This window comes from Alternaria arborescens (genome assembly GCF_004154835.1).
Source record: "Alternaria arborescens strain FERA 675 chromosome Unknown contig_5, whole genome shotgun sequence".
Classification (NCBI taxonomy): domain Eukaryota; kingdom Fungi; phylum Ascomycota; class Dothideomycetes; order Pleosporales; family Pleosporaceae; genus Alternaria; species Alternaria arborescens.
The window spans coordinates 472,343-499,996 of NW_021167860.1; the positions used below are offsets into that span (position 1 = coordinate 472,343).

General features: G+C 50.2%; 10 protein-coding genes across 10 annotated transcripts; 4 read left to right on the forward strand and 6 right to left on the reverse strand.

The window, feature by feature from the left end:
• Nucleotides 1-724: 724 nt before the first annotated feature.
• AA0111_g2834 (hypothetical protein) lies at nt 725-1,579 on the reverse strand (the record flags this gene model as incomplete). Its single annotated transcript, XM_028648649.1, has 1 exon — nt 725-1,579. One exon carries the CDS (start codon nt 1,577-1,579, stop codon nt 725-727), a length of 855 nt encoding a protein of 284 aa, XP_028509692.1.
• A 1,982-nt stretch (nt 1,580-3,561) lies between these two features.
• Nucleotides 3,562-5,656, forward strand: AA0111_g2835 (hypothetical protein; the record flags this gene model as incomplete). The annotated part of the gene is made up of 2 exons (XM_028648650.1): nt 3,562-4,540; nt 4,605-5,656. 2 exons carry the CDS (start codon nt 3,562-3,564, stop codon nt 5,654-5,656), a joined length of 2,031 nt encoding a protein of 676 aa, XP_028509691.1.
• A 777-nt stretch (nt 5,657-6,433) lies between these two features.
• On the reverse strand, nt 6,434-7,438 carry AA0111_g2836 (hypothetical protein; the record flags this gene model as incomplete). Its single annotated transcript, XM_028648651.1, has 1 exon — nt 6,434-7,438. The coding sequence occupies one exon, from the start codon at nt 7,436-7,438 to the stop codon at nt 6,434-6,436; it is 1,005 nt and encodes a 334-aa protein (XP_028509694.1).
• Nucleotides 7,439-10,184: 2,746 nt separating this feature from the next.
• Nucleotides 10,185-12,325, forward strand: AA0111_g2837 (hypothetical protein; the record flags this gene model as incomplete). Its single annotated transcript, XM_028648652.1, has 2 exons — nt 10,185-11,621; nt 11,705-12,325. The coding sequence occupies 2 exons, from the start codon at nt 10,185-10,187 to the stop codon at nt 12,323-12,325; spliced, it is 2,058 nt and encodes a 685-aa protein (XP_028509693.1).
• Nucleotides 12,326-14,457: 2,132 nt separating this feature from the next.
• AA0111_g2838 (hypothetical protein) lies at nt 14,458-15,774 on the reverse strand (the record flags this gene model as incomplete). The annotated part of the gene is made up of 1 exon (XM_028648653.1): nt 14,458-15,774. The coding sequence occupies one exon, from the start codon at nt 15,772-15,774 to the stop codon at nt 14,458-14,460; it is 1,317 nt and encodes a 438-aa protein (XP_028509686.1).
• Nucleotides 15,775-16,326: 552 nt separating this feature from the next.
• On the forward strand, nt 16,327-18,610 carry AA0111_g2839 (hypothetical protein; the record flags this gene model as incomplete). Its single annotated transcript, XM_028648654.1, has 5 exons — nt 16,327-16,486; nt 16,530-17,288; nt 17,341-17,669; nt 17,718-17,806; nt 17,857-18,610. The coding sequence occupies 5 exons, from the start codon at nt 16,327-16,329 to the stop codon at nt 18,608-18,610; spliced, it is 2,091 nt and encodes a 696-aa protein (XP_028509685.1).
• Nucleotides 18,611-18,735: 125 nt separating this feature from the next.
• On the reverse strand, nt 18,736-20,566 carry AA0111_g2840 (Efflux pump; the record flags this gene model as incomplete). Its single annotated transcript, XM_028648656.1, has 5 exons — nt 18,736-19,037; nt 19,091-19,812; nt 19,862-20,277; nt 20,335-20,349; nt 20,405-20,566. 5 exons carry the CDS (start codon nt 20,564-20,566, stop codon nt 18,736-18,738), a joined length of 1,617 nt encoding a protein of 538 aa, XP_028509412.1.
• Nucleotides 20,567-21,844: 1,278 nt separating this feature from the next.
• Nucleotides 21,845-23,611, reverse strand: AA0111_g2841 (hypothetical protein; the record flags this gene model as incomplete). Its single annotated transcript, XM_028648657.1, has 4 exons — nt 21,845-21,999; nt 22,049-23,285; nt 23,334-23,401; nt 23,452-23,611. The coding sequence occupies 4 exons, from the start codon at nt 23,609-23,611 to the stop codon at nt 21,845-21,847; spliced, it is 1,620 nt and encodes a 539-aa protein (XP_028509413.1).
• A 1,219-nt stretch (nt 23,612-24,830) lies between these two features.
• AA0111_g2842 (hypothetical protein) lies at nt 24,831-26,356 on the forward strand (the record flags this gene model as incomplete). The annotated part of the gene is made up of 2 exons (XM_028648658.1): nt 24,831-25,290; nt 25,344-26,356. The coding sequence occupies 2 exons, from the start codon at nt 24,831-24,833 to the stop codon at nt 26,354-26,356; spliced, it is 1,473 nt and encodes a 490-aa protein (XP_028509414.1).
• Nucleotides 26,357-27,079: 723 nt separating this feature from the next.
• Nucleotides 27,080-27,652, reverse strand: AA0111_g2843 (hypothetical protein; the record flags this gene model as incomplete). The annotated part of the gene is made up of 2 exons (XM_028648659.1): nt 27,080-27,178; nt 27,233-27,652. 2 exons carry the CDS (start codon nt 27,650-27,652, stop codon nt 27,080-27,082), a joined length of 519 nt encoding a protein of 172 aa, XP_028509415.1.
• Nucleotides 27,653-27,654: the final 2 nt, after the last annotated feature.

The window sequence follows — 27,654 nt, forward strand, 5'->3', positions numbered from 1 at the left end:
GTTCGCTGCGCGTCCTAAGAATAATCTAGCGATACCCAAGAACCCGTCTCTCAGCGTGACGATCTCACCTTAATAAACGTGGAAGCTAATATATAGCCTCGCGCGTATAAGGTATACCGCTGACTGTAGTCAGTCTAGAAGTCGTCTTCCTCCGACGTCTTGCATGAGTCGCTCATGCTACGTGCCCCGCTCCATGGCACACATTACGTCTAGCTGCAGCAGTCTACCAAACTCTCACGAGCTCTATGGGAAGACGCCTATACGAGCATACTTGCGCATTTCACGAGAGCTGGTGAAGGAGACTTGAAGAGCCTCTACTCTTGCAAAGTTTGCCCATGATTACTCTATCATCTCGGCACGGTCACATCGTATTACACCGAGCCGAACCCTCATTCCCGCAGTCGAGCCTAGCTTTTGAGTTTGACTTTCAAGGTAGCACCATGCACTCCTTGTACTGGATACAACGTATTTCGCAAAAGTTGTCGCGACCAGTACCTCCGATGCGAAGTTTGCCCGGAGTCCCAGGTGCGCCATTTGGACCCCTCTTGCTCTAAGCTAAAAGCAGATTGGCGTCTCCATCGCCACATCTGAGCTGAACAGCTACTCATGCACGGGAGCAGCCGGTGTCTCCGAACATCGGTTACTCGACATAGGAAAGCATCATCATAGGTACCTCTGCCTCCCAGATAATCCATTTTCATGCACCGATCAAGTGACTACCAGCTCAAGAGGTTACAGGCTCAGCGACAAAGTGTTTCCGAATTTCATCCTGCTGAGAGATCGCGACCACAGGAACCTCAAGCCTGCTACCAAACTTTACAGCAACAACGAACAAACACGATTGGATCAGGCCGATGGATACGAGGATTAGACTGAATAGCACCGGACTACGCAGCTGAATCCTAACTCCTTGTGCTGGCGCATGCCCAGGGACGATCGCTTTCGGGTTCGTTTCTGCCGCTGCTGCAACTACGCCGATAGCGAATCGTGAAAGCAGGCTTGCCATCCCTACTACACTGTTGTTCTGAGGTTCTCCGAATGTCATACCATTGGTGTAAGACCCCCATTCACGATTCGCCGGTCCTAATGTGAATATCTCTTGGTGAAGCTCCCCCGAAAGTGCAATTGCTTGAGCAGCGACAGCGGCATTTGTCGGCGAGAGATATTCTGGTGCTGATACTGTTATATTGCAGTCATAGTAAAAGTAACCAAAACTCGATATCGTTGAGCCAGGAACAGCTTCACCAGCCGATTGTTCAAGTACTTTGACATTGCCACATCCTGGTCCACACTGGGCTGTTGGTGTAGTGAGAACGGGCGTGGTAAGATAGAGGATAGACTCGACCAAGGAGGAAGGAAAGTATACGGCTTCTCCAGTGCTGTTGACGTTGATAACCAGGAGACGGTCGGTTTTACGGACCCAGAAATTCGGCGTTTGACACGATCCAGACGCAATTGCAACATCATCCGTATAAATTGAAACAGCCTTCAGCGGTACGTTTTTTTCCGCCGAAGTAGGGTCTAGTACTGCCGAGTCACGGAACACGTATTCCCAACGGTCGGTCGCATTCCAAAACATTGCAGGATTCTGAGCCCAGGGAGTACCGCTTAGAGCTACCTTGGGTGACGTGGCGTAATTATAGCTGCTCCCTATATCCCCAAGTATGTGGGCCGCAAGACGTTCAACAAAATCGTGATTGTAGAATCGCGAAGGATATGGTGCAAACGTCGTCAAATTCGCGATTGCCATGTCTGATAGACCTTTCTTGCGATATATGTCCGCTGGCCCTGGATCTCCGGACAAAGTCAGACTCAGAGTCGCAATTCCTGTTTGAACCAACTGGAGAGTGTCAGCGTGCGCCACCTTTGTAGCTAAAGAGACTGACAATATTCAACAACAGCCAACAACCGCAGATGAACCTAATCTTCATCTCTCGGGTAACAAACATGAGTCTTGCAAGCTGTGTCAAGCTGTCGCAGTGCATTATCGAATCGACCTAGCCCGTTGGATCAGCGACTTCGGTGCTCATTCATTGGAGAGCGAGCACGACATACTTCATGACCCGATCTTTTTCTACTGTTCAGGATCCACCATCGAAGATCAAGCGCGATAGACTTGAGACCGCTTGCGACATTCAAGCCGAACACGATACCCAGTCCCACGATAGCCGCATCAAAAGCTGACTTTGTGTGGGGACTGATTACTCGATCTTTATGGAGCCATACCAGGATAAAGAAGCTTGCGATAAGGACCCAAGAGATTGCGCAGCTTACAAGCCCCGGCAAAGCATGTTTGGTACCGGTTTTTGTGAGTAAAGTAGAGCCGGACTGTGCTACCGTTGTGCCTCTTCTGGTTGAGGGTGCGAACGAATGTCTCGAGTTCGTGGCGACAGCATCCTGCTCTATGTAGGAATTGCAGTCAGCATTGGATCCTATCACACGATTGGTGAGTTATGGCTGACCAGATTGGGTCAACAACGGATCCTGAGCTTCTTCTGCGTCGAAGCCCAGATGAGTTGGAGTTTGTCCTGACGGCGCGAAGCTATCTCCATCAGACGATGGTGATATGGAGCGCGTCATGGGCCTGATTGGAAGAAGAGGCACCGGCGGAGTAGAACTCATTGCGCGCAGGATCTGTCGACAAAAGAAGTGATGGAAAGCAGATAAGTCATGATATGGAGCAGACCGTGGGTGCCTAAGAGTCTATCATTATATCCCCCAAGCACAATGCCACTTCAGCCGCAGCTGACACCATATCGGCAGTGGTCACTCTGGTCGGTCAACACTTGCATTGTCTATGCGATGTAGTGTGTCAGCTGAAGCTGCAGAGGCTTTGCGCCGAGCCATCCATCAGCAGGCTAGACGATTCGTTATCCTCAATCTTGTAGCGAGTGTTTGGCAGTAGACATTTTGCCATACCAAATCTGCATTTGGGTAGAAACTGTGGTTCTTACAAAGGCAGGGTAGAGACGTCATAGTAGAATGGTCTCGCGATATGCTAAACCCAGTATAGCGCCAGGTCGCTGCGTGGGGTGGATAGGTAGGTAGAATGGCTGGTGAGTGCAGAAGTCGATCGCGCATAGAAAATCTAGCGTCATCACCCACATACGCGACTGTCCACACTAGAAAGGGCGAACGAACATCCTTTTTTCGGCTATTGTGGTATTGTACGTATCTGCGTCACTTAGCGTGGTTCAAGGGCTGAGGCTTGGTTTTGGATGACGTGCTAAGCCTCATTCTCTTACCCCCCAGATCCTACCATACGAACAGCAATCATCCAACCAACATGCGTGAAGGACACGCAAGTTGAAATTCCAGGCATCATAGCCTTGTCGCAGCTGATATGCGTATGGCAAATGTGGGGTGTCTTGTTGATGTCTTGGTCAAGCCAATGGCTGTCAACGCCGCAAGGCTGCCTGCAGGCAGCACGACGCCTTTCTTTGAGTCAACAGCCTTTCTGAGTCAAGCTTCTCCGTATCGAATTGAAGTTTGCTTTCCATTTAAGCCGTATCTTCCAGAGCGTTCCATGTATCCTATGTTGCAAAAGCCATCTCAATCATTATGGGTTCTAAGTTGTCTCGCGCGGTACGACCGCAAGTGAAGGCTGTTGCCTCACCGGTCGCGACTGCCCAACATCACGACATCGACCATGTGAACGCGCAAAAAGGTCGCCAAGAGATCACTCCGCAATTACCAGACACTTTCGCTCATGACGATATCAACGTTGCAACTTCTATCACCACAACCGCAATTGCGCAAAGACGCAACAGCGCGCCCGCCTTGTCGTCCACATCTGCAGCTTCCGCCGCTATGGAGCAGATATACAGGATCTCTGCCGAACTTCGCCTTGCTCAAGCAGAACGTGACTTGATGTCCATCGAGTACGCCGGCACCGATATTGATCCACCGCCCGCAGTCGCCATGGTCTCGCCCTCTCCAGCCCCGCCAGTTCCTGTCCAAGAAACGGAAGTGCAGTGTATTGTATGCTGCGCCCAGCTACCGAGTCCCAAGGATGTGAAGCATACAAGAGAGGTTATCAAGCCATGCAGAGATTGTGGAAGCGCATACTGTGGATCATGCATAAAGAGGATGTTCACGGAATGTTGCAAAGACACCACTCGCATGCCTCCGAGGTGTTGCGTACAGATCCAACCTCATCATGCAAAGCCGCATTTGACAAGAGAGGAGTTTGCGGAGTTCAGATCAAAGTACGAGGAGTGGCTCACACCAAATCCGTTTTACTGTCCGATACCAACATGTTCGGCATTCATTCCAGAACGACTTCTCCCAGAAGAAGTAACAAAGAGGAAAGGAAGGCGCACAGACTCTGGCATCGGAACACCAACCTCAAAATCTATCGCATGTCCAACCTGCGAAACGGGTATCTGCCCTGATTGCCGACAAGTCGCTCATCCGAACAGTCTGTGCAACATCTCTGAGTTCGGCATCGATGCAGAGACTACAGAACTATTGAAGAGCTGGGGCTATAAGAAGTGTCCAAAGTGTGGACATGGATTGAAGCGGATGTTCGGGTGCAACCGTAAGTAATTTACCTGCACGAAGATCGTATGCGACATACACTAACTTCCTGCGCCTGTACCTAGATATGGAGTGTCGATGTGGTGCCCACTTCTGCTACGCCTGCATGGAAGATTACAACAATTGCAACGGAGGCTGCGGCGAGGAAGACGATTACGATGACGAGTCGTTCGATGAAGATGAAGATGAAGACGAAGATGTGTCGCCCGAACAACACGATGATACCGGACTCCCGCCTGACACGAATGATGCACCTGACTCTTCTAATGAAGCGCCCCAGCTTGAAGGCACTACTGGAGAAGCAGCAACTGTACTCCCGCAACCAGCTTCTCAACCACGCAACCTTGACGGCGGAGGACACCGCTACTGGCAGCGACAGGATCTAAACTTCGGCGAGGAACCAACAGAAGACTATCAAGACCGCTCGTGGGACTGCGAACATGGGTTTGATTCATGCAAAACCACCCTTGCCAAAGCGCTGAACAATGACCCTTCGACTGAGATGGAATGTGTGAAATGCTGGTGTGCGATACATCCAGAAATCAAACCACCCAATGAGGCGCCAAACACAAACACCAACGTGAGGACTGTACCCGCGGGCGCGAGGGGAGCGGAGAGAGGAATCACACGGGGCATGGCCGCAGGTCGAGGACAGGGACGAGGACGGGTATGGGAATGGGGACGGGGAGCATATGTACCCCCACGTGGACTCTTTGAAGCCCATGGCGCGATCGGAACAGCACCTCATCTCCGCCACACCTTGTCCTCTCCGCTGTCTCAAAGCGTGCCAGCACGCGAGCCTTCTCCGATGGAAGACGTTCAGTATTCTTCTGAACGAGTAGTAGATACCTATGGTAACACCATCGCCACCTCAGAGATAGGACTCCGGCACCGAGCATCCGACGAGGCGTTGTCCAGCAAGATCGTCCCAACGCGAGAAGATCAGGACCCAACGCTGCGTAAGTTCGACCGGACACCATCGACTATCTTTTCTGAACCGCCAGCCAAGTTTAGCCTTGCGTACGAATGCTATTCTTGTGCCTTGCTTGTCTGCAAGAAGTGCAGAGACGGTATCTTAGATGCTCAGAATGCCGAAAGGCACGTCGATGAGGATTAGAGACGGCAGCCTCTCCGATCAGGTTTTTAGCATTTGCAGCGTTTGTACATACAATGGAATGAGCATCAGACATGGAGGCATTGAGGGCGTTAAGATTACTTCTATACTGGGATTACGTTGCGAAAGGCATGAACTCGACAGCATCGGCGCATGATGAGTGGAAATGTCTATCTTCTCTACATCACGCGTTGTCTTGTGTCATACAAGGACACGCATACAATACAAGTGACATGTGTGCAGAATCACTCTACTCATCCTCGTCAAAGTCATGAAAAGGCCAAGCCAGGAGCACTCTCTCCGCTTCCAATGGATCGTCTTTGAGTTTAATTTGAACACCTTCCCTGATCATACTCTCCCTTTCTTTCGCCACATAGAAGTTTTCGTGCGATACAGATCCGTCAGGTAAAACGCCCATCATCTCCGACATTTTTTTCGTAAACACATCACCCTCCTTGGGCGAAATTCTGAGGTTTTCCCTTCTCTGCATCTCCTGTTCTTCGATGGCGACTGGGCATGCCGGTATACTGCCGTCGGCGGAGAGTGACGCAAAGACTGGTCAATTCCGGACGACCTGTGAGAGGTCGATTGGGAGATGCGCATTATTGCCTTGCCAGATCATACCAGCCTGGAGGAACATGTTACGCGTTATGAAAGCTCCGTCGTGCCCCATATAAGCCCGCCGATGCTGCTCGTTTAATTTCTGAGTTAGTGCAAGGTACTAGAAATGTATGTGTCGACGTCGTTATTGCTCCTCTGCCCTGGCGCGCGCGGATTTGTTCATAGACTGAAGGTCCTCCGGGAATTTTGGGATTTGAAGACCACGTAGCCCTCGTCCGCGTAGTTTTCAAAGGCTGGTGTTATGCCGGCGGTCAGCCAAGCAGGGAGGACCATGGCATGTTGCCAGTCGATAAAACCGGTTACGATAAGGTTGTCAGTTATCAATATGTTATTGGGAGTGAGGTCAGGATGTCGAAGTGTCGGAGTGTACGATAGTGGGTCTGCGGGTACAAGATAAGGTATCAGACGCAAGTAGTCTTCTAACGAACTGGCATGTTCTTCAGGATCTTGCATTTTGTAACCGAACGATTCGATGTATTCACAGTCAGACGGATAGCGCGGTCGACCGTGAGCATGAATCCAGGCTATCTCCTTGTCCGCGAAGCTCCGAAGGACGTGCTGAGGATTAGTATGAGGACCACGGTCAATGTCCAGATATTTGCGTTCGCCGTACCACCACACTGAGTGTGCATATGGACCAATGCACAAGCCGTTGTCAAATTCAGGTATATCTATGCGAGGCATCGTCGGAGGTAAGTCATCAGAGTAGTAGATGCCGCCACTGGCTGGCAACTCCACAGCGAACAGCTTGGCTTCCATGGTAACTATTTGATGCAAGGTCTTGAATCTTTCATCATCAGTCAAGTGAACCCATACTCTACTAAGCGGCTTTCCTGACGTTCTTTCCATCAACATGTACTCTGCGCACACAGCGTTCTCATCAGTCGAGTAGGCTAAAACTTGAGGTGCAGATATTCCGTTCGCGCGAAGGAGGTCTATTGTTGCGAATTCACTTGCTACTGCTAATCGTCGTGGTACGGTTGACGGGTAAGGAAGACGTGCGAGTATCGATGCGCCATCATTCATCGTCACCTCCAGGATACGGTTGAAGCCACCTTCAGCAATCTTTCTCAACAGCTTGACGTCTCCAACAGGTTTGTTGAGTGCTTTCGCAGCGACCTTCTTGAGTTCAGACACGTTAGAGGGCATGCGCCGTTCGGCCATGCGGAGAGACTCGTTGGAACTAGGTGATCATGTTAATCGGCCTGTCGATGCTTAGTCTGCAGTTTGATTCATGTACATTCATCGACCGGAGGTATATTCGAATAGCTCGTTGTTATCTTGGTGTTCATCCTGAACGACTTTGCAAGAGGCGAAAGCGCGTCTAGGACATGGAGACGAGGACGTGACAAAAGCGATCCCACGCAAGGCTGGTGTCCACCATCTCAGCCGGTATGCTGTCTAGTGAAGGGCTGCTGGGGAGGCTGAAGGCGCCATATTCCGAATGACGGACAGCTATGACCTGGTGTCTTGCTAACACTTCCGGATGGTGTTCGTGCGATAGCCGAATCGTTGCTTCGTACGCACAGCGCATGTGCACAGACAGCTATCGCCTTGTCGCCATGCCTAGGTAGTCATCTGCAGTATTACGGTACAGCACCAATTTTTGGGCATGAACGGCCGCACTTCATCGTACAAGGAATCTTGAAAGCTGGGCGTGGAGTAAATTCTGCGGGGGACGGCCTATGGAGATGCGCGTAACCCAAAGTACATAAGCTTTCGCCCACTGCCCCACTTGATGTCATTCTCCACTTCATCCGCAATGGCTCATTCCGCAGGCGCTATTCGGTTCTGCGATGGACAGATTGTCGATATCACCTGAAATCTGCATACAGCCTTGTCGCATTTCCAGCATTAGTACCGGTCGGGATTCCGGTTGACGCGTCATGGTAGGTGGACTTACAGAGAACACCTGTTGGAGGCGCCGTGAGCTGACGACGCGTAGCATCGACCAAAGAGACGCACCGGAGCGCGGACTGCAAGTAAAGCAGATGGAAAGAAGCTATGAGAATACGCAAACCGTTCAAGCCTGGATCGGCGCTGGCACCGAAGACCACGATGCCGCAACGGCGGTCAACGCGATCCGAACTGTCTCCGACTTCCTCCACGATAAACTCAGTATCTTGACCTAAGAGTATAGGGTCGGTGAAGACACGTATCCAGAATATCCGCTCAAACGCTGAGCCGACGTGCCTCTCCCCTACGTGATCGATCCCGTTACGGATACTATGTGGAAGTCGCTGGTGTGATTGTACTCCCATTCCTATTTCACTCGTGTTTGGGTGATTCAGGAGATCAGCGCCAGCCTCCACCTGAAGGTCAACGTCGGACATGCGAAGACGTTATGGAACAGGGTCGATCTTGTTGCCAGCTATATCATAATGGAGTCTGCATTCTCGCATGCGTACGGGTTTTGTACTGCGAACTGCCGGTGGGTCGCGACCATCTCAGAGTTGATTGCGCAACCGACACGATAGCTCAACATACTTCACCTCGCATCTAGTTATGGATACTTTGATGCCAGAGGCAGTATCTATGGGTTGCGAGGCTTGATGAAGCTGCCCAAGGACGGCCATATGCTTGATTCATATTACAGCAAGTCGACGCTTGAAGTATACCGTGATTCGATTGAGGCGGCGCTCGTAAACTTCGAGAAGACTGATGTACTGTTCTATGTTACAGGGGAAGAAGAGCCGTCCTGTATTGCGCGCTGGAACATACCGATGCTCTTCCGTAACCCATTCTGATTTAACAAGCCTATGCCCTAGAAGCCCGCTGGCGACACGAGATCAGCGTGGGGCATCGATAAGGATACCAATGTGTTGTCACTGTCTGGCTTCAGCCTAAATGCTATCACACATGCTGAATCGTGCAACCAGCTCAACTTTGCCAATACCACCATCGACTCAGTGGAGGGGAAAACAAGATTGAAGGGTCTATGGACGCGCATTCTTCACACCTTCGCAGCTGGTCTTGACAGCACTTTGCCGCTTACCAGATCTTTCCTCACGGCTGCCGTAGTATCACTCTCTATTAGCCTGAGCCATGAGATTAACCCGTCCGAGCAATTTGAGCTGTTGCACAACTTCGTCGCATATGTTGCCATCGTTTTAACTAATGATCGAGCGATACTGACTACATTCATCCCCGGTGATTTGCTGGAAGAGTCGAACAGTGCAGAGAGACGTGCTTTTGGTCAGCCAATGTGGGACTTTCATTACCCGGAGTCTAGCATCTACATCACGAAAGATAATTCATCACGAAAGATAAGCTCGTCAGGTGCGCTATCGCAACTACACAATCTAGCGATGAAGTTTTCGTCGCGTCGGGAAGTACGTATCCGATGATATTGAGACATAGTGAGACTGGCGGGAAAGGGCAGTATGTGATTCGCGGGGTCGCTTACGTTGACGGCGGGATGGATGGAGAGCCCGCTGATACGGATGGCATGACGTTCCATATACAGTGAATCAACTTGATGGCACAATACATCATTGACATAGATCGGAAAATATTTCATTTCATGAGCACAATAGTGCCGCAGTGGGGTTTAGTTAGGCAAAGTTCATTTAGTGCATGCAGGCCTCCAGAGCCGTGGTGGCGGAGCACGCTGCAGATGAACCCGAGCCTGTTGTCAGCCCAGCCGCTCGTCTTACATATTCCTATCATCCTGACCACCCCAGAAAAGCTTTTGAGATTTGGCTATCTTCACCGAGCCGTCTATCGTGATCAACATTATCTCCGTACCCTACGTACTTATCTTTTGTCGGGTGCATGCCATTCATTGCCCTGCGCACTTGATTTCCAGGTCTCAGCCTGATCAGGTGACGATATTACCATCGAACAACAACAAAAACAAGCGGGGTTTAAGCTTTCAGCTACCTCTCAGCCCGACAGCGAAGACAAGGCGATGAGCTTCAATCCCTACGTGGTTGCAGACGCTCGTACACATCAAGGACGGCGTCGACAACAGACAGGCCAAGGACAATCTTATATCAATGACAAATCGCAAACACAACCACATGAGTCCTATAGCGGGACATGGGATCCTGAAAGACAAGAATACTATGACGCCAATTCCTATACTGGATCGATACTCCATCACTGGATATGGGATCCAAAAAGATCAGAATGGTATTATCTCAACTCTCCCGATGGAACGAGAGTTTATAACACATTGACTTGGGATCCGGAAAATCGCACGTATATCCGCAAAAACTACGATGAACATGAGGACATCCACATTCAAAACGCATCAGACCAGGGTCGTGACGCATACGATCTGGCCTCAAAAGCTGAAAAGCCTCTCGGTGGCTGGCGAAGGACGGCAAGGAGGCCGCCCAAGGTGCCAGAAGGAGACAGTAGTAACACTCAATCCAATGTCGGAACGAATCCCATCTGGATGAATAGTGCGACTCCCCCACCAGACAGTAACCAGGACGCAGGTGACGGCTTCAACACACCTAAACCGGATACTCACGAATTGCCTCACTACTTATCTTCGGAAACAACATCATCGCATAATTGGAGAGAGATCCGTTCTAGGCTCTCCTTTGACTGGAAATGGGACATCGAATATCATACTACAAACGCCGACTATAGTGGACAACATGGATCTTGGACTGCCACCTCGATGGAACCAACCGAGCCAAAAGACTATCCCCTCAAGATTGGGAGTGCTCCAGTAGTACTCCCCGTGGAATATCAGTGGCCTCCTGTTGGTGGTGTAACGCCACCACCAGATCCACGCGCTACAGCACCGATCGATTGTCGGGCGGATCTACCTTTGACACTAGTGAAAGACCTCTTCCTCACTTTTGAGGGAAGCATCGGGTTCTATGTTCTGATAAACGGCTTTCTCCAAGTTATGGTGCCGGTGGACTATGACACCAGCTGGGCATCGTCACACCTCCCACATAAGTATGGTGGCCTGAAAGTGTGCTACATCGAACAGACTCTCGAACCGACCATGCTACCGACAAGGACTGAGACCGGCAAGATCATACCTCGCTATCACTCACCCGGGTCCTCAAATACCGCTGAATTATCCCAGACTGTCCACTTATCAGCACAACATTCTGTCAATCACCCCTCACTCAGACTCAACGACTTCATAGCAGCCCGTCCTCTGTCTAATCATCGAAGAGAGAGGTTTTCTGGTCGTGTTGGCCTCAGAGTAATCAATTTCGGCATTCCGTTTGTAGTAATGTCCACACATGTGATCACCGAAGCAATAATGGCAAGATCGCATCGCGACACTATACTTGGTCGGAACAGTGAAGAACGCATCCAGAAACTCGATGGCAACTGGAATGATCACATCGAGATCTGGGCCGGTAATGGAAAGGTCAGTTCCTTGACAACGTCGAGCCTAGTCGTGTGTCATCATCTATCATTACCTACCCGCTCTTTAGCTAATACACCAAATAGATTGGAACAATTCACGAGACCTTTGATAAGGAAGCGGGTATCTACCCTGACGGCTTTAAGCACGATGTCACTCTTGTCAAGCCCACATCTCAGGTTGTAGTGAAAGACATCGTTTCCCCAGTTGCCGACCTTGGGTGGCTCAATCACGACTCATGGACTTCGCTCCGCCAGCAAACAACAACAGTCAAGATTCTAGCTGACAACGAAGGCTTACAGTTAGGTAAAAGCATCAAGTGTAGTCGCCCATCGGATGTTCTCGTTGTAGGCGAAGGCATATTTCTCAATCAAAAGGCCGCAGCAGGTAGCTCAAGGGATCTGAAAAACCACGATGCGTCAACATGGAAAGATCTCGTGTCGCGCGCTCTTCTATACCGTGTATATCCCGACTTTGATCCACCAAACGGTCACAGTGGCACAGCACTATATGCAGACGGGATAAGAGAGGACGGCACAGAAGGTCCTGGCATTGTAGGCTTCCAAAGCTTCGTGCAGCGCAGTGGCCATGTCCAGAATTTCGAGATGGAAGGTCCTGCGCTCGAACGAAGATTGCAACTTGGGAGGGTAGCATTCTACGGAGCGTTCGAAGTTCCCGACGAGCTTAAGCAGTACGACATCGCTTGAAACCACTTCTCATCTATTAACCAGATATTCTGTACCTACACTGTCATTGAGGCACTGCGTCTCGAGCGCAATTTCCAAAACTTAGTTTGTGCCGTAGTCCAGAATGTTTTTAGTCTTTGTCTCTCGCTCCACCAATAAACAGCAAAGGTAGCAAGTCCAACAGACACAGTGACAGCTACCCATATCCAAATGCTCAACTGATCCAACTCAACGAAGTTCATGCCAAATATCGAAGTACAATACGACAGTGGAAGGAAAATGGTTGCCAATATAGTAAGTTTCGTGACTTGCTCAGCGAGGGTGATTTGTTTTTGAGATTCTGCAAGCGAAGTAGCACTAACCAACATCGTTATCGCGTCCTGATAGTGTAATGAAAGCTGACGATACCGTGATAAAAGGAATTCGAAGTCGGCTTTGACAGCATCTTTAGACTCCCGAGCTATAGCATTCTGGTCTTGTGTAAGATTACTCGCCCACCGAGCTAGCACGGGTGAACTGATGAACCGTAAGACATCTTCGTGTCTATCCGCGTGATCATCCAAAAGGTGCTTGTGTAGTATGAGCTGCTCAAGCTGCTCAGTTGAATACTTCCGGTTCCATGTAGTCGATGAAATGAGATCATACCATCTTTGGAGAGCAGATAGTAGTTGATTTTCTGAGGCGGCTGCGAAAAGGAGAACGGGCGCGAGAGCATACAGCGGATCCTGACCAGCGATTACATGGTCATCAAGCATCACATGCAACTCCGATGGCAAATGAGAGGCCGTTTGGACGAGAGAACCATCGGCGGCTTGCGGATTCTCAGGATCGAACAAAGGCAGCGGCCAAGGTTGTCGGATGGCCGACTCCATTCCCAGTATGTGTACAGGCAAGAGGCGGATATCTCGGTGTCCCGTAGCCGTGTTTGCCGTCATATCATCTATGAATCGATGGTATTCGCGACTCTTAGACAGGTCTCTGCTTCCCACATCTGTCCATAAGATTGCTGGCATACATGTAAGCTATACATCTATGAGCTTCAAGGGAGGAAAGCCCGCTCACCTGTCCAGCCATTCCCATTTGGCTCAATAGTTATAGATATGTTTTGTTCGATGACGAATTGGAGGTTGCTGAGATACGTATGTCTTCGAATATACGAACCACCAGGAGCTACGTGCAAACGTCTTGGCATCCATTCAGCATCGTCCGGAAGAAGCCTTCGTCGCGCTTGTAAGATGGAGCTACTGAAGGGATCCAGCGGTATGCTTTTCTTTGTGGAATAGCCCTGGGTATTGAGGCGTAGCAAGAGCCCTTTCTTGGAAGTAGACAAGGGAGTCCTTGTTATGGCGTGAAGAACAGGTCCATCGGTTGAGCGCCAAAGATGAATGTGCTGTCGAAAGAACTCAGGTGCAATGTTGTACTTTGCGCCTACTTCACATACCCAGGATCCCGGAAGATGACCGTTGAGAAAGAGGACCTGCCCTTGACCTTTGCTGGCAGGTGGAAAGGCCACCATGTCCACCAACTGAGAGTATTTGAAGCTGTGTCGTTGATGTTCTTCGTATCCATTAGTAGAAGGTCCATAGACGGATATGTGTGCGAGGTAGTATGCTTCGAGATCGGGGTACTGCTTGGTTAGATGAGTTTCGTCCGCCCGAAACAGCTCCCCGAGAAACCTGTAATGGTACCCGAAGAAAAGTGTACGTGTGTATGAACGTTTGGCATAGTCCAGTATATTCTGACGATAGCTTTTGGCACCAAGTGAAAGCTGCATTTTATCTATGTACGATCATGGATTGCGACATGCAGTAGTGATCCTTCTTTCTGGATAGCGGCGGGCGAGAAAACAATAGATAAATGGGAAGATCATGCCGGCGGCTACCTGTGACCCGATATGCACGAGGCGGAACAGGGCTGAAAAAGCCAAGCTGCATGTCCATGATGCTCTTTATCGCGACCACTCACGATATCGTATAAGCGAGTGTGCATCGTCTGTGATCGCATAAACTACGAATGTAGGTTAGCCGCCCGTGATACGAGGCTGAAGGCCTCCGATTTCGTTCATCGCCAGAAAGACCCTACAACCTGCGCAACACTAAGCAAAACCTGCAGCGCCGTCAGGAAAACAACAATGGTAGCAAAGCTGCATCACGTCAGTCTTGTGGATGCAAGTAGCCCGGAGGAACCCACAAGAATGTCCAGAACTGTAGAGTATCTCTGCGATCACGGAACAGAACCCACACGCTCCAAGGTTTGGCTTCCTCGAGATGCTCCTCCAAGATCACAATACGAGCCCAGAGATGAGGGAACATATCCGGTGTCCAGTCAGAGGGTTCACTAGTCATCAATTCAAACAGCAAAGGGTCATATTCAGATTTGTGTGTTCGTTGAACCCTCTTAGCGCCTGACGCCCGGTGTTGACTGAATCTCTTGTAACTCATAATGGCACGGTTGCGGTGTCGTCGCATCGAGCAGTAACGGCACCAGCAAAAGGATCCGATACCCAGGATTCGCGCAAGCTTTACATGGCGTGGGGTTTCGTGTGAGGCGTTGAACAACAAGGCGTACGTCTCCTTTATCTCTTGAGCAAGTTCAGTGGTGATGCCGCCCAGCTTGAGGGAAGTAGCATCTAGCGCACATGGAAGGCTGAAGATTTCAAGGATATGTCGCCCGTCACGTTTCGATAGCGATAGATGCCTGGAAACATTGTGGGTCCATGCAATGTCCACCGCTCCAAAAACGTTCAATGTATAGGCATTGAGCCGCGTCGCGTCGATTGTAAGTGACTCCAAAGAATCCAAGTCGTTCAGAAAGCCCAATGAAACGCGTTTGTGCAGATCGTGGTCGATGCAGGTAGAGGCAGACGTTCCAGCGTCGACCTGGCTGGTCGAAAACGAAGCTGACCATGGTCGTGAGAAGGGCGATAGCATTGCAGCAGTCTGGAATGACCCGTCTTTGCGTATTGTGTGGTCCAGGGGTAGATAGTGTATGTGGACTGGCAGGAGGCCACTGCCCAGTACCAATCCAACCAAGTCTGTTCCATAGGGCTGGCTTCTACAGGCGCTGCCATGAGTTCGCAGGTTATAGGCAGCCGTAACCTTGCGAAGACCACCAGCCAAAGGCAGATGAATGAACGAGCTCAGAAGCAGCGTCCAAATGCCGATAACGTACAACACGGTATCCTCGACGTATTCGCGATTCCGTTGTGCGTAAGTGGGGGATGAAGATACAACATCTAGCAACCCCTGGATACTCTTCCCCATCGACGAATCAGCTGGAACCCCATCAAAATATTTGACTACCATAATGAGCAGCTCAATGTATGCCTCCATTGTATCACTACCAATGCATCGGTTCGTTACGTAGTTGAGGTACGGTTCGGCGGCGGCATCGTGTGGATAGTTGGGAAAGCCCAAGGTGTGCGCGAGATCGGTTCGTGGAATTTCAGAGGGAGAAGATATATGAGTCATGATTAGCAAAGTAGGAGCTGACATGCCTTGAAGACTTCAGCGTAGCCTGTTATCGTCGTCGTCGAACGAGTACGCTTCGTCTGGGGCGATCACGAAGATGATGGATATGGTCATCCATCAACCAGACGGCATATTGGGATGCCTCTATATTGAACATCTTCAGGTCAGGCTGAGGCTGAGTACGGGCCATTACTATGATGCATATCTGCGGGTGTAACAGTACGCACACGTGGTGGCTGTGAAAGGGCGCGGACTGCACGCGCTGCTTATCGATAACGCACCTTAGGCAGCCCGCGTAACACGTTTTCCCTGCTTGCGCCCAGCCACTCAACATGACGGACTCACTGACGCCTGCGCAATATAGTATGTCACGAATAGGTGATACTTCAATTATTTCATGTACCCATCGGTGCGAACGTCAATATGTAGGGTGACTACCTAGTCTGCAATTGTTTATCCGCTAATGAACCAACAGGGACGCCGGCAGCAGCAGGCGCAATGGAAAGCCAGCATCCTGCGAACCATGCAGGCTAAACAAAACAAAATGTGATCATGGTCATCCTAAATGTGATCGATGTCGTCAACGTGGTATCGAAGACCGCTGCTTTTACCATCCAGCGCCTCTCACCAGGCCGCGTGAAACTACCGATGAGTCAGGCACAGGCGAATCTCGTCCTCCCAAGAGAAAGTACGAACAGCCCGAGAGACCACTGTAGGTAACGATTTTGACTCCAGTAGGCGACCCCCAAAGCAAGCTTCGAATTCTGTTGTCGCCTTTGCGCCACCGTCTCCTGCGCAAGGTGACAAACTTGCAGATGCTGTTGCTGCCGACGTTTATCATCCTGGATTTCTTGGCCCTGGATCATACGCCGTTCTTCTTCCCCAAGATGAGGAACCTGGCCAACTACGGGAACGTGAAGAGTCCGTCGCGTCAGAAAGATCAGACCGCGAACTCACACATCAGCACACACTATCGAAATCTATGCGATACCAGATGGCATGTGACGTGTTGAGCACTTTTCGGCATTACAACTCGATCAAAGAGCTTGTTCTCTGGTACAACGCAAGCAACGAAGCAGGTGTGATACCTGCTCAGCTCCAAGTCGACGCCGTGAACGCGTTGGAAGCCGTTGTTGACAAGCATGACCTGCGACGCAAAGCGCCCAACTCCCAGCTTATAAGCCAAGTGCTCGAGACAACAGCTCGCCCTTTTACGATATCACAGTCGCTCGAAGCTGGAGACTTTCACACATTATGTTCAGGTGAAAATCTCCGGTTTGAGTTGATTGGCTTTCTATTAGCGACAGCTGGGAGGTCGCTTACATTCGGCTTCGTTCCTGATATTTTCAATGATCCTAATAACAAAGACATGAAGTCGCGCTTCGCCGATGAGCTTCTGCGCGCCAGTACAACCTGTCTTTTTCTTACGACGATGCTTGCGACTGTCAACGATTTGACAGTGTGGATGTACTATGAAAATTATTTATTCACCATCATGATGTGTGGGTATGCTGGTACGTAGGAGCACAGATCGTCATTTGGGAAGATAGGTCTGACATTACTCAGGTCCACCTGGATGGCGACGTATCGGCGAACTATCGACGCAGATATATGCATTGGGTATCCACCAGGAAAAGAAATGCGATCATGCACCGGAATGGCTGGCGGAAACACGTCGCAGAGTCTTCTGTTCGTCCTACAACCAGGACAAATCAATATCCACTTTTCTCGGTCGGCCGATTCGTATAAGCAAGAGGCATACTGACATCAAACTCCCCCTCGACCTAGCTGATAGCGAAGTGACCGGTGATCAGACGAGGCTAAATTCGGCTATAGCAGCGTTAGATACGGACGGCTGGAATACCAAAGGAAGGTGGTTGAGGGCATCCTGGATCGTAAGTCTTCCGATGACATAGTCCAGTTCTGACACTAACGAACCACAGCGCCTACGTCACATATCCCTACGGTTTCGTGAAGAAATTCTGGAGTTCTCGCTCGTCAAAATCGACGCGAGCGCTGAAGCCCAACTATTGTACGTTTCCCATAGCGACTACATCTTTGCTGTTACTCATAAGTCTGTAGAGACATATCCGAGCGTATACGCGCTTCCTGGGAAATGCTCCCAAAGCATATGCGCTATTGGAAGACGTGCTGGGAAGAAGAAATACCCTCGGTAGTCTGTCTAATGTTGTGCATTGTTCACCTGACACACTGGTACAACGAGTTCATGATCCAGAAGCTCCTCGACTACAGCCCTTTGACGCTCAACGCGGCTCTGTTGCGCGTTTCGGTTGATCTCCTCTCTAACACGCTGACTCTCGGTACGATACGTGACAGGTCATACGACGTTCACCGCGACATGCTGAATGCCTTGTTGCTGTTCGGCGTACCTGCGGCTTCGGTCCTAGCTAATGCATTGCGCGAGCAACATCGAACAGGCCAGCAGTTCCCCGCCGAGATTTCTCGCGCAGAAATCATTCGTATGCTGAGTGTACTTATCTCACACCTCGACGCTGCCGCACATATGGAGAATTCCGGAGCGAGACATGGCGAGGCAAATTACAACCTTTGTCGCAAAGCGAGCAAAATCTTCACGAAGGTCATAGATACAGTGTTGGATTCCAAGTTCGTGGAAGAGATCACGCCAGCGAGTGATCAGCAGACTTTGGACTTGGACCTTGATCTCTTCTCTGGCCCTGGGCTGGATGGCTTCGAGGGTATGGAGTTTCCAGGCCTGGGAATGGGACTTGGTACCAGCGGAATTGGAAACTTGACTGATGCTGCGGTTGACTGGGGTGCACTTGGCCAATGGAATGCTTTCGGTGGACCTGTATAGAGCCCTATACGCTCGCTAATATGCTAATATCACAATCTAGGATGATGTTGCTAATGTCCTATCCAACGCCTTATTGATATGAGAAACAATCCTTACTCAGACTCTACTGCATAAATTTCCCACCTCTACGCCTCCGCCGCGGCCGTCCTCTTGATGTTGGTGAATCTAAAACCGAAAGCTGCAAGGAATGCAGCACCGCCGAATGCGATACCGACAATCAAACATTCCCGGAAGCCAGACACGTAGGCCTCGAGAACCCCCTGCAAGAATTGTTCAGGAATAACTCTCTTGAGTTCTGAAGCACCAGCATCCAGGACGATCTGTGGATTAAGTCCAGGTGCCGTGATGGCGAGCTGCTTGAGGAGCGTGTTCTGGAACGCAGCTTGGGCAGACGAGACACCGAAAGCACCTCCAAGGGTCTGGATAACTACATTGGTTGTTAGCAATATGGGTGTAAACATGATGACGTGGAGAGCTTACATAGCAGTGTGGCTGTTGCTAATGGCACATCAGCATCCTTCGTCGTAGCCTGGATCAGCATGACAGGAACTTGAAAGCTGACTCCGACACCGATACCGCAAAGGATCTGGTAGCCGATCCACTTTCCGGCAGGCGAGTGGGTATCGAAAGTGTAGATCATACCGGAACCAATGGTAGTGATGGCAGCTCCCAGTATCATCCACGGATACGCGTACCCGGTCTTCGTGATGATCTGGCCGACAATCACGACGCAGAATGTGACAGCGAGAATGAAGGGTACCGTGCGGACACCACTCGTCGAAGCTGAGACGCCCTGTACAGACTGGAAGTAGATCGGCAAGTAGTAGAATGTGACCAAGAAGGCGGAGTTGATCAAGAACGAAAACATCGATCCGACCCAGATCGTCCTCCTCTTGATCATGACGCTATGAACCATAGCGTTCTCGCCAAGCCACCACTGTTCGATCACGAACAAGATCATGCATACGACGAACGCGACGAGAGTGCCAATGACGGCACCGCTGTCCCAAGCCTTCGAAACACCTCCCCATTGTAGAGCAAGAATGAAGCAGGTAATAGCGCCAACAATGAGGACAAGACCAAGCATATCGAGCTGACGAAGCATGCCACGCCAGTCGGGACGAGATTTGGGTGGTTCATTCGCGAAGAAGAGGAGGATGAAAAGGCATGATACACCACCTACGGGAAGGTTGATGTAAAAGCTGTGAGGGTGTTAGTGGGGTTAGAGATATATCCAGGGCTTCAACGTACCACCAGCGCCAGGATACATGGCTAGTGAATGCACCACCAATCAAGGGACCGACAACACTGGCAAGACCGTATGATGCACCCATCAGTCCACTGTATTTTGGTCTGTCTGCTGAAGGCACCAAAACGGCGATAATGGTGTACGAGCCGGAGAAGAGACCGGCGGCGCCAATACCGCATATCGCGCGACCGATGATCAGAGCTGTTGAGCTGGGGGCAGCACCGCAGATCACACTGCCCAGCTCGAAGAAAAAGATGGAAGTGAGATATGTCCACTTCAAAGGAAAAAAGGTGTACAGTCGTCCCCAGTGCGCGGTAGTCGCCGCGGTGGTGATGAAAAAGGCCGAACCATACCAACCGATGTCTTGAAGACTGTGGAACTCATCGGTGATCTTGGGTATAGCGGTTGAGATGATAGTCTACGCGTTCAGTTAGTCACCACGTTGAAGCTGGACAAGAAAGAGCCTGTTACTTACGAAGTCGAGGGAAGCCTGCAAGGATGATTAGTCAAAGTCTGTCTTCTACACGATTGTGGAGCTTGCTTACGAGGAAGATAGCCAAGACTAGTCCGACGAGCACAAGTACGAATCGCCCTTTACTCAACTGAATATGCGCTTCTTCTGCCTTTTCCTCCTCCGTATTGAGCGAGCCTTCGACGTTCTGGAGATCCTTCTCCGAGTCTGGTGGCGTAACGACACCTTCCTTCATGTTTGCAATATGGCTGTAAGCTGTTTGCAGGAATGAAGAATGGTGGTGGTGTTTGTGGTTGTGATGTTGCTCTCCGTTGTATGTTAATAGCCAAATAGTAGTCTTACCCGTGCCGTAGCGTCATGAACTCCTATACTTGGCTAAGCTTCGGGAAACGGGTACGGACGAAAATCAGCTATGCGAAAAGTGCTTGGTAGGTGTCGGGAAAGGGTGATTTTGGAGGCTCTGCGCGGATGTCCGACATGCGTGCTGCTCTCCACCAAAAGTAGTTTAGCTTGGTTCGGACGTCCGTGTTGGCAGGTGCAACTCAACAAACAAAGGCCTCGGAGTTTGTCAGCTGCGCTCGAAATGTTCGCGCTGACCGTATCAGGCTGATGGGTGTTTTCTCTCAGCTGTAGGAGCCGCAGTGAAGTTCCGCGGACGTCCTATTCACGTTGGTCCGGTCATTTCACTGATGCGTGTGATCAGCTCGAAGCGCGCATCGCAGACAACATGTTTATAGTCCATGAAGCCTATTGTAATGTTCGACCCGTTGGTTTTCCAGAAATTATTGACGGAGCATGTATGATGGGTGCGCTTGCGTTGAAAATCTACCTGAAGTGCGCATAACCTGCAGGGAGTCGGTGTCAATTTTAGAACATGACAGATGCATCGCTACAACGTACGAACTTCAGGTGAGAGCACCATTGAAGATCGAAACATGCTCATGATTTTGAGTTTGCGTTCTACCGCCCAGCTTGAAAGATGTTTCGAGGGTCTGAGGCAACACAGATAAGCACAGAATTTAGCTATCATTCTGTGGGCTCGAGGATCAAGGTTGACGATGTCCATCGATATCACTGATGATAACTAGGAGTCACATGTATGAAACAAGCTGCTTTTATTCTTCGCAAGATCCACAGAGATATCTATAAGTCAAACTGCGGCCCGTGATAGGCATGCTCGCCCAAACCAAGGCATGAGAAGGTAGCAATGAATGACACTGGAGAAGTAATGCACCGATGTCGTGTTAACAGATGGATAAAGGATTGGAGAGAACGAGCGTACGTGATGTGATATGTTCAAGAGTACTAAGCGCGAGATGAATGCAGACTTTCAGGTGGTGAAGCGGATACTCGAACTTCTTTGGAGATTGGTTTAACACGGAAAAACTATGCTATTCTGTACTCAAAAATGAAACTACCCAAAAGAAAAGTGGCAAGGATATGGAACAAGCCTCATGGCATGATATGAAGGCGGTAATGTGTCACCACCCAAGGGTTTTAGACAAAGACCCACTCAGATTGCAAGATCAGGATGAGCTGCCAATGCCTCCTCAAACATTGACACGAGTTTCTTCTCCTTGACCTCATTCCTTGGCTTGATGTCGAACACGAAAACCTCCGGTCGAGTGATGAGCAAGTCTGTCCACTCGAATGTGTGTACAGGGATGTCTGCATGTTGTTAATATGAAATTGATATGCTAAAGAGCGCGATACGTACCAATACCAATCTTGTTCTTCTTCTTTGTGACATCAAATGCCCAGGCCAGGGAACCCATGATAGTGACCAACTGGTAGTCTACAATCTCCATGCCGAGACAGTTGCGACGACCATAACCAAAAACGTGATGGTTGATGACGTTGGGGTACTTTGTAAGGGGTTCCTTGTAGGTAGGGTACTTTGGGTTCAGGTACCGATCAGGGTTGAATTCCTCTGGGTTGGGGTACATAGACTCATCACTTCGACGCGCCCACTCGGTGGGGTGAATTAGCGCACCTTTGGGAATGAAGTATCCGTCGTACACATCGTCCCTCTCGGCCTCGTGGGGTACACCAGTGGGGACTGGGGGCCTCCAGCGGATTAGCTCTTTGCCGATCGCCCTTAGTACCGGAAGCTTCGGTGCGTCGGCCCATGTGGGCAGACGGTCGGGGCCGCAGACTTCGTCAATTTCTTGTTGTAGTCGCTTTTGCCATTGAGGGTAGTGGCACATGGCGAGGAAGTACGTCTGGATGGGCGAGGACATAGGCAGCGATGCTGTGATCGCAAGCATACCAACTGCGAATGCACCTTCCTTGTCATCTGGAACGCCGCTGGGGAACTTCAAACGCGTCTGCTCCTTGAGAAACGTGCGAGACCAAGAATGTCCATCCATACCAGCATTCATCTTGGCTTTGACAGCTTGCATCGCACCAACCCAGAATTCTCTTTGTTTATCGTGGCGGGCCTTCTCTCTCCAGTACCATGGGTTGATAGCATTCGGCAACTTCTGGACCACGGGAAATCTGTTCGGCAATTGACCCGCTGGAGAGATGGCCGAGAGTAGACCGGCGGAGCTCTGGTTCAGACCGCGACTCAGGGTAGGGTCTTCCCATGCGAGACGAGCACTCACTCTATGGGTGAACTCCTCAGCCAAGTCAGGGTAGTTACGGTTGTCCTTCATCAACATGTACATCATCCGTGTGATCTCCAGATGTGTGAATCCAAACATATCGAAGTTATAGGTCTCAGCGAGACATTGGTGAGCGAACTTGCGGTGTCTCGTAAGTGCCTCATTGTTGTCCAGAAGGGGGAGATATTCCGCATCGACTTTGGCGCCTGGAATATTGGGTGTAGGCGCACGGTTCGAGTAGTGTGCTCCACGCTTTGCAAGAATATCTTGGGCCATCTTCTCGCTGTTAATGCGGATGTGGGTCACTCCAAAGAGAGTAAACTGGTAGATTGGACCATATTGTTCGTGCTGCGCAAGCGTTAGCTGGGCCATGGATAGGACTGGATAACGTCATACCCATTCAGCAAACTTCTTGTAGACATGCTGAGAAGGAAACTTGTGGATAGGTCCGATCCATGGCAAACCTTCGTGTCAATGTTAGCAAGTCTGCTGGCATTAGGCTAGGAGAACTAACCTTTCGGACCCGGCAGTGGTTTGTAGTTGCCCTTCTTTGGGTCGTTCCTCAGAAGGCGAACGGCAAACACAAGAACGGCACCGATGATACTAAAGGCAATGCTAGGGACGAAGAGAGAAAGCATAGCCTGTGAGGCTGATTGAACACTTCCTTGTATCATGATTGCCAAATTAAAACGAAAGACAACTTGATGAGGTAGTGAACTGATACGAATCTGTGGTCAGTCCAGAGCGCTTTTAACTATCATGCTCTTCTGCTCCAGGCCTTCCAGTCAACTTCACTATGGTACCAACTCCGGATTGGCATCTCTCTATCGAACACATCCTCTCGGACCGTTCCCGGCGTCTTGTCTCCAGGCATGTTCGCGATGCCCGGAAGCTCGTCCTAACGGTGCTGCAACTACCGACGACCGATCGGATACATCAAACGGTGGTGGAGAGCCGTGATACAGTCAGGCGCGGAGTTGCCGTATATCGTGGTAGTCTCATTTCATAGTCGCCGTGATGGTGGTCAGGGGTTGGGGATCGATGTGCCGCTCCCAAGTTCGGCTCAAGTAGGCTAGAACGACACGTGCGACCCCCGCGCTACCAGTCTTGGCCAACTCCAAAGCTCGCAACCTCGGGATGCCTTACACTTTCCATCGACCTGCAGCACAATGCATCAGCTCTCAGCTCCCGTATATCGACATTAGCACCTTCATTCCTTCGATCATTCGGATATCTACTAGATCGTAATCTATAATGGTCACCAATGATTCGCTTCTGATGAGAGCGCGGTACTCCGCCGGCCAGTCAGCAGTAGCATCGCCGAGCACTATTCCAAGAATGGGGAGCGCGATCGTGAAGTACCATACTGACGGACATCCGTCTTACTCTGGTTCCAGACTGCACATAGACTCATTCGCGTAGCGCGTACTTCCATGTCTTGAAATACGACCCAGGCACGGGAGAGTAGGCAAATGCAAGCTGCGTATTGCCCTGACGGTTAACCCGGTACCCACTCCACTGGCGTTGAGAACGGTTGCCTGCATGAACTGCGCATGATAGGTTGCATTAGTGTAAGACCTAGGTCTAAGACACTATCAGTGGCTCAAGCTTCGAGGCAGAATATGGCTCGAGTCTGTCACTACGGCCCTTCTTTGCCATGGATGTTTCGGAAATGGCTTCGTGGAGGCGTCGTGGCTGAGGAGTTGGTCCTCTATCGTCTCAGTATCTATTATTGCCATCTCTAGGAGATGGCCCGAAGGACGGCCTGAGCTGGAGTCGTGAACAGCTTATAAACCAGATGCACCACGTTGTGTAGTGATACTATCGTTGCTTCATTCATCCTTGTTACACCTGCATTGCATTGCTAGCGGCTAATTGTACCATTCCGTCGTTATGGCATTCTTGGCATCATTCGTTCTGGTCGCATCTGTCCTTACACAACAAGCAGTTGCAGTCACCTCACAGCAGATCCTAACCGACTTGTCATCCACTCTTTCTACCGGATCGGAAGTCATCGCTACCACCGATGCTTCTTATCCAACCGATTTTACGCAACGTTGGAGCATCTACTCTAAAGCTGAACCAGCTTACACCGTTGCCGCCAAACCTGCGACAGCGGGAGATGTACAGAAGATCTTGCAGTATGCGTCCAAGAACAAGGTCTCTCTCTTGGCAACAGGCGGTGGCCACGGTTACACTACCACTCTTGGTGGTCTAAAGAATGCACTCAATGTTGATTTGAGTAACTTTAAGAAAGTTGAAGTTGATGCTTCCGCCAACACCATGGTCATTGGAGCGGCTACTACGTTTGCTGATATGTACGATCCCCTGTATGCGGCTGGCAAGATGATGCGTAAGTCCCCGATTGGTCTGAAAGGCCCCCACGTATACTGACAGAACCTCCAGCATCCGGTGGGTCTTCCACACCAAGTATCATCGGCGTCACTTTGGGTGGGGGTATTGGACCCTTGACCGGCGAACACGGACTTCTAATTGACTCCTTGCTCTCCGTGGAAATGGTAACCGGATCAGGCCAAATTCTAACGGCGTCGGCTACTGAGAACTCCGACCTCTTCTGGGGCATGCGAGGTGCAGGCGTCAACTTCGGCGTGGTCACATCAGCGACCTATCGCATCTACGACACTATCAACAATGGCATGGTTTACAACGCCGATATGTCGTTCGACGCGGAGAAGAACGCCACTATCTTTCAAATTCTGCAGACTTATCAGGGAAGTCAGGATGACAAGCTTGCCATATCGATCTCTTCTTCTCTGAGGAACAATGTCCCCTCAATCGATCTTAGTGCGATTTACTTCGGCAACAAGGAGCAGGGTGATGCTGCTATCAAGGCTTTCATCGATCAGAAGCCAAGGGCTAGCAACATCACTGTTGTGCCCTACAACCAGCTGGTGTACGTTGCCAACTTCGGAGGCGACGTGTTCGCTCGCCAGAAGGGTGTCCGAGCCGACATGTGGGGTTACCAACTCAACACCCTCACTGTGTCTACGCTGGTTGACACATACACCAAATATATCAACTTCCTTCTCGCCAATCCCGATGTCAGTAATGCTTTCTGGCTTCTAGAGAAATTTGGCCTTGGCGTTACCGCGACTATCAGCGACGACTCTACTGCCTACGCTTGGCGCAAATCAGTGTCGTACGGCTTTTTTGAGTTCAACCTGCCCGAGGGCGTCACCACTGCGCAGACGAACAAAGTGGACACTTTCGTGAAGAAGCTTCGTAACGACATGATGACTGCATGTGGAAACCCAGAGGGCAATGTCTTTCCCAACTATGCTCGTGGTATTGAGAAGCCGGAGCAGGTATATGGCAAGGCGAAGCTGCCCAGGCTCCGAATTCTCAAGAAGAAGTACGATCCAAAGGGTCTGTTCAACCATTACAACTCTTTCGCTTAGTTACTTCTCGCGTTGCATTCTTGGATAGGTAGCTATCTCGGTTTGGCTTTTCATTGGCGGCGCCGTCGACCTCTCCACGTATACTGAGTTGTGTACCTTTTCTTATCATATACAATATTATCTTCATCGTCATTGAACTTCTGCGTCTTGATTTGCTGCGTGATGAACACTGCAGTCGAATGACCTGCGATATCCTTATCTTTTCCATCATCGCACCCACTAACTAGCTACCTAGGTATCACCAACTTCAAAGTTTCAATGATGTTGGGATGAGAACATTAGACGTAGCGCTGTGTCCAGGGCGCTCACCCACATAAAATTTCCCACGACACCACAAATCGTGGGCAGAAATTATCTTACCAGCGTTTTTGAACTTGCGCAGGTCAAATGAAGCAAAAGCAGAAGCAGCACGCATGACATATAGATAATAAGTCACTATTCGAGTCTTGATCAGAAGAAAAGTCAATGTATGATTGCTATAACGCTCAAACTTCGTCTCGGTAAGGAATCCACCTCCAAGACAAGTAGTAAATGAAGAAAGCCATAACACTATACTAACAAAGAGAAACACCACTTTTCAACTTCTGCAACGTCAACTTTGCGCACTTCTAACAAGACTCTTCCTCTGCCAGCATTCTTTCCCCCTACCCCCGATGTAAGATCGCCATTTCGCTTTACAAACATCTCTGCCTGATCATCCCCAGCTGATACTCGCCTACGCATCTAAGCCAAGAGAGCAACAGCGTGAACAGCAACGAATCCAGCGTAAAGCACGATTCTAACACGGTTCAAGTACCCCCAGTAAGCGATCTTGTCGTGATCCTACACCACACATTAGCAAACACTTTTGCAAGTACAGGGAAAAGGGAAACTTACCCTTGCAGTCTGCATACCCTTGCCCTTCTCCGGAAGATCCGCGTAATGTAAATCCTGCTGGTTCTTGAACTTCTCGATAAGAACATCATTGAGCGGGTTCATGTAGTGCAGCGTGAATGGGAAGATCAGGAAAGCAAGCACACTACCAACGCCGTACAGGATTGTAGGCGTTGCCAACAACCCTGAGCGTTGGGAAGAGCCATATGTCATGATGGCGGAAAGGATCAAGTTGGATCCCGATAGAGAGGTCGCAGGGATCTGCGCAGAGCGGAACTGCGTGTGCCATTGGCGAATGGCGAGGATGGGGGAGGGCGACTCAAGAATGGAGGGAATTGAGATGGTGGACAGAGCCGTGTTCATTCCCAGGAGGAAAGTGGCTTGGAGAAGGGTGCCGAGCTGAAGGTGTTGGAAAGTGAGCATGT